General features: G+C 45.3%; 1 protein-coding gene across 1 annotated transcript in view; it reads right to left on the minus strand.

Annotated features, from left to right (window-relative positions):
* Positions 1–10,000, minus strand: part of LOC128691656 (zinc finger protein basonuclin-2) — a 399,582-nt gene that overhangs the window by 49,192 nt on the left and 340,390 nt on the right. Inside the window, exon 2 of the mRNA XM_053780501.2 lies at positions 5,938–6,338. Coding sequence (XP_053636476.2) covers positions 5,938–6,338 — 401 coding nt within the window. The remainder of the gene's footprint in view (positions 1–5,937; positions 6,339–10,000) is intronic.

Consider the following 10,000-nt stretch of genomic DNA (forward strand, 5'->3'; position numbering starts at 1 on the left):
TTCAACCCTTTAACGCTAGTAAATTGATAATGCAACTTCGGAGAGGCTTCAAACTCAATGTGCTGGTGTATTTTAGGACACTGGTTTCTCTTTGAGATAACATGAGAATGCCTCCTCAGTTTAGCTTCAAAGCTGGTGTTTAGTAATAGAAGGTTTAATTAGCTTTGTGGCATTAAAAACTTATGCAGCATCTCTGCCTCTCCTCTAGGTCTCTCTCTCTCTCTCTCTCTCTCTCTCTCTCTCTCTCTCTCTCTCTCTCTCTCTCTCTCTCGCTCTCTCTCTCTCTCTCTCTCTCTCTCTCTCTCTCTTTCTCTCTCCCTGAGGTACACAGGTGAGGCAAGACAGGGAGTGCAGGCTGCAGCCAGGGTGTTAGCAGGATGGTGCGGCCCAACAGTCGCTCTGAATAACAATTACCAGCCCCTGGGAGGCGACGCTACTTCCCAATATCCTTTTGGGAGCTAAACCCGTTCTGTTCTCGTCCTCTAATTGGCTACGTAACTGCCGGTTCGCTTAACGATGTGTAGTTTGGTTGGCCGGTGGTGCGGGTCAGACGTGAGAGGCGACACAATGGCTGTTGTTGCGGTTACTCAGGTGGCAGTAATTCAGCGGGCAGGCGGTCGCCAGTGGAGGTGTGGCCTTCCTTGCAAGATGTGGCCTGAAAGTGGCCACACACGGAAGCCGGGATTATACTCGTGAAGCACTAAACACGTAAGGGTCATACAGACGGACCCGAGGAGATACGAAGCCCTCAATCTGATGGCCGAGGTAATGGTGGGTGGAGAACACTGCCCTCAAACCCACTTATCTGTCGGTCCCCCTGGCTGCCCAGAGAAGTTTCTCTTTCTCGTGATTGGCAGACGGAGGCTTGAGTCTCTGTCACTCCTTGCAAAAAAATGACCGATTCGCGTTTTCATGAATAAGAGAATGAATAAAGAATGTTTAGAGTTCATTAAGATTCCTCAGTGTGTGAGCACACACGCACTTGCTATAAATAAAAATAAAATATGATATACAATCACAGGGAAATAAGCTTGCTAAATATACCAGGTAAAATGTACGGCAGAGACATTATTGAAAGAATTAAAGATAACACACACACAAAAAGAGAGGATTGCAGAGAAACGTGGAGGATTTAGGAAGTGTAGGAGATGTGTTGAAGCATGTGAGGTACGGAACTTTTTACGCGTTGTTGGGTTTAGTAAAGGTATACGAGCATGATAGAGTGGATAGTGGATCAATGTTGCATATGTTGCAAATGTATGAAATAGGTGGTAAGTTGCTAGAAGGAGTGTAAAGAGTTTTTTTTTGAGAATAGGCTCAAGTTAGGGTATGTAGGAGCGAAGGGGTATTATTTTCTCACTTAAAATGGGCCTTAGACAGGGACGAGTAGTGGCACCATGGTTGTTCAACATACAGATGGGGTCGTGAGAGATGTGAACTCCTTTGATGAGGTTCGAGTCTTTCTAGTCCTGTAGCCCGGTCATGGGCCAGGCTCGGATGTGGGATTAAAAGATCACGAATTTTATACGAAGTGGGAGTTGCCACGGTTTATCTTTGCAGATAACACTTTTTTTTAAGGGGATTTTGAAGAGAAGTTGCAAAGGTTGGAGGATTAATTTGGGAGGGGATGAAAAGAACGAAATTAACTGAACATAGGAAAGGACAAGGTGATGAGAGTAATAAAAAATTAGGCAATGGGAGATGGGACGTCAGCTTGGAGGGTGAATAAACTAAATATCTTAATATATCTGAGAATTGATTCGTCGGCAAACAGGTTTATGAAAGACGAGGTGAACCACAGAACTGACAAGAGGAACAAGATAGGTGGTGCACTGAGGCATATAATTCATGAAGGCAGAAGGGGTAATGTACCAAATCCACCACTATTATATGGGTGTGAACCATGACTTTTAAATGTTGAATACGGTATATGATCTCGACAAATTGATGAATAAGACACAAGTGCAACAGTCTAACTCGGATAGGCTTCAAATCTTCAACCGGAATATTTAAAACGGCATTAGAGGCTTGTGCTGAACGTTCTCTTCCACAGCGTACAATAAGGTGCAAACGGCTGGGTTTATGGGATACAGGGATACCTTTCTCGGATCTCACAGCGCCCAAAACATGGGATACAGGGATACCTTTCTCGGATCTCACAGCGCCCAAAACATGGCATACAGGGATACCTTTCTCGGATCTCACAGCGCCCAAAACATGGGATACAGGGATACCTTTCTCGGATCTCACAGCGCCCAAAACATGGGATACAGGGATACCTTTCTCGGATCTCACAGCGCCCAAAACATGGGATACAGGGATACCTTTCTCGGATCTCACAGCGCCCAAAACATGGGATACAGGGATACCTTTCTCGGATCTCACAGCGCCCAAAACATGGGATACAGGGATACCTTTCTCGGATCTCACAGCGCCCAAAACATGGGATACAGGGATACCTTTCTCGGATCTCACAGCGCCCAAAACATGGGATACAGGGATACCTTTCTCGGATCTCACAGCGCCCAAAACATGGGATACAGGGATACCTTTCTCGGATCTCACAGCGCCCAAAACATGGGATACAGGGATACCTTTCTTGGATCTCACAGCGCCCAACACATGGGATACAGGGATACCTTTCTCGGATCTCACAGCGCCCAAAACATGGGATACAGGGATACCTTTCTCGGATCTCACAGCGCCCAAAACATGGGATACAGGGATACCTTTCTCGGATCTCACAGCGCCCAAAACATGGGATACAGGGATACCTTTCTCGGATCTCACAGCGCCCAAAACATGGGATACAGGGATACCTTTCTCGGATCTCACAGCGCCCAAAACATGGGATACAGGGATACCTTTCTCGGATCTCACAGCGCCCAAAACATGGGATACAGGGATACCTTTCTCGGATCTCACAGCGCCCAAAACATGGGATACAGGGATACCTTTCTCGGATCTCACAGCGCCCAAAACATGGGATACAGGGATACCTTTCTCGGATCTCACAGCGCCCAAAACATGGGATACAGGGATACCTTTCTCGGATCTCACAGCGCCCAAAACATGGGATACAGGGATACCTTTCTCGGATCTCACAGCGCCCAAAACATGGGATACAGGGATACCTTTCTCGGATCTCACAGCGCCCAAAACATGGGATACAGGGATACCTTTCTCGGATCTCACAGCGCCCAAAACATGGGATACAGGGATACCTTTCTCGGATCTCACAGCGCCCAAAACATGGGATACAGGGATACCTTTCTCGGATCTCACAGCGCCCAAAACATGGGATACAGGGATACCTTTCTCGGATCTCACAGCGCCCAAAACATGGGATACAGGGATACCTTTCTCGGATCTCACAGCGCCCAAAACATGGGATACAGGGATACCTTTCTCGGATCTCACAGCGCCCAAAACATGGGATACAGGGATACCTTTCTCGGATCTCACAGCGCCCAAAACATGGGATACAGGGATACCTTTCTTGGATCTCACAGCGCCCAAAACATGGGATACAGGGATACCTTTCTCGGATCTCACAGCGCCCAAAACATGGGATACAGGGATACCTTTCTCGGATCTCACAGCGCCCAAAACATGGGATACAGGGATACCTTTCTCGGATCTCACAGCGCCCAAAACATGGGATACAGGGATACCTTTCTCGGATCTCACAGCGCCCAAAACATGGGATACAGGGATACCTTTCTCGGATCTCACAGCGCCCAAAACATGGGATACAGGGATACCTTTCTCGGATCTCACAGCGCCCAAAACATGGGATACAGGGATACCTTTCTCGGATCTCACAGCGCCCAAAACATGGGATACAGGGATACCTTTCTTGGATCTCACAGCGCCCAAAACATGGGATACAGGGATACCTTTCTCGGATCTCACAGCGCCCAAAACATGGGATACAGGGATACCTTTCTCGGATCTCACAGCGCCCAAAACATGGGATACAGGGATACCTTTCTCGGATCTCACAGCGCCCAAAACATGGGATACAGGGATACCTTTCTTGGATCTCACAGCGCCCAAAACATGGGATACAGGGATACCTTTCTCGGATCTCACAGCGCCCAAAACATGGGATACAGGGATACCTTTCTCGGATCTCACAGCGCCCAAAACATGGGATACAGGGATACCTTTCTCGGATCTCACAGCGCCCAAAACATGGGATACAGGGATACCTTTCTCGGATCTCACAGCGCCCAAAACATGGGATACAGGGATACCTTTCTTGGATCTCACAGCGCCCAAAACATGGGATACAGGGATACCTTTCTCGGATCTCACAGCGCCCAAAACATGGGATACAGGGATACCTTTCTCGGATCTCACAGCGCCCAAAACATGGGATACAGGGATACCTTTCTCGGATCTCACAGCGCCCAAAACATGGGATACAGGGATACCTTTCTTGGATCTCACAGCGCCCAAAACATGGGATACAGGGATACCTTTCTTGGATCTCACAGCGCCCAAAACATGGGATACAGGGATACCTTTCTTGGATCTCACAGCGCCCAAAACATGGGATACAGGGATACCTTTCTCGGATCTCACAGCGCCCAAAACATGGGATACAGGGATACCTTTCTCGGATCTCACAGCGCCCAAAACATGGCATACAGGGATACCTTTCTCGGATCTCACAGCGCCCAAAACATGGGATACAGGGATACCTTTCTCGGATCTCACAGCGCCCAAAACATGGGATACAGGGATACCTTTCTCGGATCTCACAGCGCCCAACCCAGGGGATACAGGGATACCTTTCTCGGATCTCACAGCGCCCAAAACATGGGATACAGGGATACCTTTCTCGGATCTCACAGCGCCCAAAACATGGGATACAGGGATACCTTTCTCGGATCTCACAGCGCCCAAAACATGGGATACAGGGATACCTTTCTCGGATCTCACAGCGCCCAAAACATGGGATACAGGGATACCTTTCTCGGATCTCACAGCGCCCAAAACATGGGATACAGGGATACCTTTCTTGGATCTCACAGCGCCCAAAACATGGGATACAGGGATACCTTTCTTGGATCTCACAGCGCCCAAAACATGGGATACAGGGATACCTTTCTTGGATCTCACAGCGCCCAAAACATGGGATACAGGGATACCTTTCTTGGATCTCACAGCGCCCAAAACAAACTTAGTTTATCGTGCACTCAGTGAAATGTTAAAACTTACGACAAATTTCCTATTTTACTCGTTTAAGGAACTTCATTAAATATAACAGTGTTTCAACCTGACTCATCTTGCGTAGAGCAAGAACATACAGGTGCACGTAGGCCTAGGAACTAGGCCTAAAACAAAAAGTTACCAGAAGTGTATTTGAATATCAAGTCTATTTGAATAAAGATACACATGCAACACCTGTGTATCTTTATTTGTAAAAAGAAAACACAGGTTGGCGAAACATCTTCCAATAAGATAGACAGGTGTTACACGTGTGTGTCAATTCCTCATCATATCTGGGTATGTATTAAAAAGTAATTCCGTCATAAACAGGTGTTAACGGTTAGTTAACATCTGTAAAGTTAACAACTGCAGGTTAACACTGGGTTAACACAGTACTCGGATTCGCTTAACTAATAAAGACAAAAGTTGGGAAGTGGGGCCAAGAACTGTGGCTCAACCTCTGCAAATACAACCTGATCCGCACTACGTTATTACTAGAGCACAACAAGGTGAGTAAAATAAAACGAGTACAACTTGGCGAGTAAGGACAAACAAGCGAGTGATTACAAGTAGGCGAGTACAAGTGAGTGGGTACAACTAGGAGAGTGACTACAACTAGGTCAGCGAGGGCAACTAGGTGATTAAGTACGGCTTTGTAAGTACAATTTTGTGAGTACAGGTAAGTGAGAACTTCAGTCACACTGAGCTATCACCTACCTGGAGTTTGTATCCTCTGGCGTAGTCCTCGTACGTCCAGCCGAAGCCGTGCAGCACCTGCAGCACGTCTTCGTGGGTGAGCACGGCGAAGAGTCGGTCGAGTAGTATCTTGAGGCGTATGGGCAGCGCCTGGCACCCATACAGGATGAGGGATGCGATGTCCAGCACGAGGGATGGCTTCGCTAGTTCCAGCCCGGCTTCCTTTTCTCTGCTGCCCCTGATGTCGGGCACCATGCCCACGCCCGAACCCACGGTCGAGTCCCTCAGGCCCACGCCCCCAGTTCCAACGCCCAGGCGATCGTTGCTCATGGACAGGGCGGCACCCAAGCTGGCACTCAGACCACCAAAGGTGCCACCCAGGCCGCCGCCAAACATGCTTCGGAAGCCCAAGTTTTCCAGAGCTGCAAGAGAGAGAGGAAGAGCAGGGAATTAGCGAGGTGATCGGAGTGAGGGGCGGCACATCAGCTTCACTTGTCTCAGCAGTACTCTCGCACTATCAATAAGATTTAAAGAGGCACTTATTAACTGTTCCATGTTTATAGGGTGATGTTATCCGTCCGTCTGTGTCTTCCCTTGTCCAATAACTTCATCTCTCAAGAGACGGCACTGCTTGAGTTATGGCCCCAACTTGTGTATGCATATATACAATATATACATATATATGTATATATACAGCATATACAACAGACCTAATTTCTAATCGACATGTGCCTAGGAAAAAATGGTAACAAGCACACACACACACACACACACACACACACACACACACACACACACACACACACACACACACACACACACACACACACACACACAAATATATATATATATATATATATATTTATTATATTATTATCACACCGGCCGATTCCCACCAAGGCAGGGTGGCCCGAAAAAGAAAAACTTTCACCATCATTCACTCCATCACTGTCTTGCCAGAAGGGTGCTTTACACTACAGTTTTTAAACTGCAACATTAACACCCCTCCTTCAGAGTGCAGGCACTGTACTTCCCATCTCCAGTACTCAAGTCCGGCCTGCCGGTTTCCCTGAATCCCTTCATAAATGTTACTTTGCTCACACTCCAACAGCACGTCAAGTATTAAAAACCATTTGTCTCCATTCACTCCTATCAAACACGCTCACGCATGCCTGCTGGAAGTCCAAGCCCCTCGCACACAAAACCTCCTTTACCCCCTCCCTCCAACCCTTCCTAGGCCGACCCCTACCCCGCCTTCCTTCCACTACAGACTGATACACTCTTGAAGTCATTCTGTTTCGCTCCATTCTCTCTACATGTCCGAACCACCTCAACAACCCTTCCTCAGCCCTCTGGACAACAGTTTTGGTAATCCCGCACCTCCTCCTAACTTCCAAACTACGAATTCTCTGCATTATATTCACACCACACATTGCCCTCAGACATGACATCTCCACTGCCTCCAGCCTTCTCCTCGCTGCAACATTCATCACCCACGCTTCACACCCATATAAGAGCGTTGGTAAAACTATACTCTCATACATTCCCCTCTTTGCCTCCAAGGACAAAGTTCTTTGTTTCCACAGACTCCTAAGTGCACCACTCACTCTTTTTCCCTCATCAATTCTATGATTCACCTCATCTTTCATAGACCCATCCGCTGACACGTCCACTCCCAAATATCTGAATACGTTCACCTCCTCCATACTCTATCCCTCCAATCTGATATTCAATCTTTCATCACCTAATCTTTTTGTTATCCTCATAACCTTACTCTTTCCTGTATTCACCTTTAATTTTCTTCTTTTGCACACCCTACCAAATTCATCCACCAATCTCTGCAACTTCTCTTCAGAATCTCCCAAGAGCACAGTGTCATCAGCAAAGAGCAGCTGTGACAACTCCCACTTTGTGTGTGATTCTTTATCTTTTAACTCCACGCCTCTTGCCAAAACCCTCGCATTTACTTCTCTTACAACCCCATCTATAAATATATTAAACAACCACGGTGACATCACACATCCTTGTCTAAGGCCTACTTTTACTGGGAAAAAATTTCCCTCTTTCCTACATACTCTAACTTGAGCCTCACTATCCTCGTAAAAACTCTTCACTGCTTTCAGTAACCTACCTCCTACACCATACACTTGCAACATCTGCCACATTGCCCCCCTATCCACCCTGTCATACGCCTTTTCCAAATCCATAAATGCCACAAAGACCTCTTTAGCCTTATCTAAATACTGTTCACTTATATGTTTCACTGTAAACACCTGGTCCACACACCCCCTACCTTTCCTAAAGCCTCCTTGTTCATCTGCTATCCTATTCTCCGTCTTACTCTTAATTCTTTCAATTATAACTCTACCATACACTTTACCAGGTACACTCAACAGACTTATCCCCCTATAATTTTTGCACTCTCTTTTATCCCCTTTGCCTTTATACAAAGGAACTATGCATGCTCTCTGCCAATCCCTAGGTACCTTACCCTCTTCCATACATTTATTAAATAATTGCACCAACCACTCCAAAACTATATCCCCACCTGCTTTTAACATTTCTATCTTTATCCCATCAATCCCGGCTGCCTTACCCCCTTTCATTTTACCTACTGCCTCACGAACTTCCCCCACACTCACAACTGGCTCTTCCTCACTCCTACAAGATGTTATTCCTCCTTGCCCTATACACGAAATCACAGCTTCCCTATCTTCATCAACATTTAACAATTCCTCAAAATATTCCTTCCATCTTCCCAATACCTCTAACTCTCCATTTAATAACTCTCCTCTCCTATTTTTAACTGACAAATCCATTTGTTCTCTAGGCTTTCTTAACTTGTTAATCTCACTCCAAAACTTTTTCTTATTTTCAACAAAATTTGTTGATAACATCTCACCCACTCTCTCATTTGCTCTCTTTTTACATTGCTTCACCACTCTCTTAACTTCTCTCTTTTTCTCCATATACTCTTCCCTCCTTGCATCACTTCTACTTTGTAAAAACTTCTCATATGCTAACTTTTTCTCCCTTACTACTCTCTTTACATCATCATTCCACCAATCGCTCCTCTTCCCTCCTGCACCCACTTTCCTGTAACCACAAACTTCTGCTGAACACTCTAACACTACATTTTTAAACCTACCCCATACCTCTTCGACCCCATTGCCTATGCTCTCATTAGCCCATCTATCCTCCAATAGCTGTTTATATCTTACCCTAACTGCCTCCTCTTTTAGTTTATAAACCTTCACCTCTCTCTTCCCTGATGCTTCTATTCTCCTTGTATCCCATCTACCTTTTACTCTCAGTATAGCTACAACTAGAAAGTGATCTGATATATCTGTGGCCCCTCTATAAACATGTACATCCTGAAGTCTACTCAACAGTCTTTTATCTACCAATACATAATCCAACAAACTACTGTCATTTCGCCCTACATCATATCGTGTATACTTATTTATCCTCTTTTTCTTAAAATATGTATTACCTATAACTAAACCCCTTTCTATACAAAGTTCAATCAAAGGGCTCCCATTATCATTTACACCTGGCACCCCAAACTTACCTACCACACCCTCTCTAAAAGTTTCTCCTACTTTAGCATTCAAGTCCCCTACCACAATTACTCTCTCACTTGGTTCAAAGGCTCCTATACATTCACTTAACATCTCCCAAAATCTCTCTCTCTCCTCTGCATTCCTCTCTTCTCCAGGTGCATACACGCTTATTATGACCCACTTCTCGCATCCAACCTTTACTTTAATCCACATAATTCTTGAATTTACACATTCATATTCTCTTTTCTCCTTCCATAACTGATCATTTAACATTACTGCTACCCCTTCCTTTGCTCTAACTCTCTCAGATACTCCAGATTTAATCCCATTTATTTCCCCCCACTGAAACTCTCCTACCCCCTTCAGCTTTGTTTCGCTTAGGGCCAGGACATCCAACTTCTATATATATATATATATATATATATATATATATATATATATATATATATATATATATATATATATATATATATATATATATATATATATATATATCAGTATAATATAATGAAATATAATGT

The sequence above is a fragment of the Cherax quadricarinatus genome, chromosome 26 (genome assembly GCF_038502225.1).
Source record: "Cherax quadricarinatus isolate ZL_2023a chromosome 26, ASM3850222v1, whole genome shotgun sequence".
Classification (NCBI taxonomy): domain Eukaryota; kingdom Metazoa; phylum Arthropoda; class Malacostraca; order Decapoda; family Parastacidae; genus Cherax; species Cherax quadricarinatus.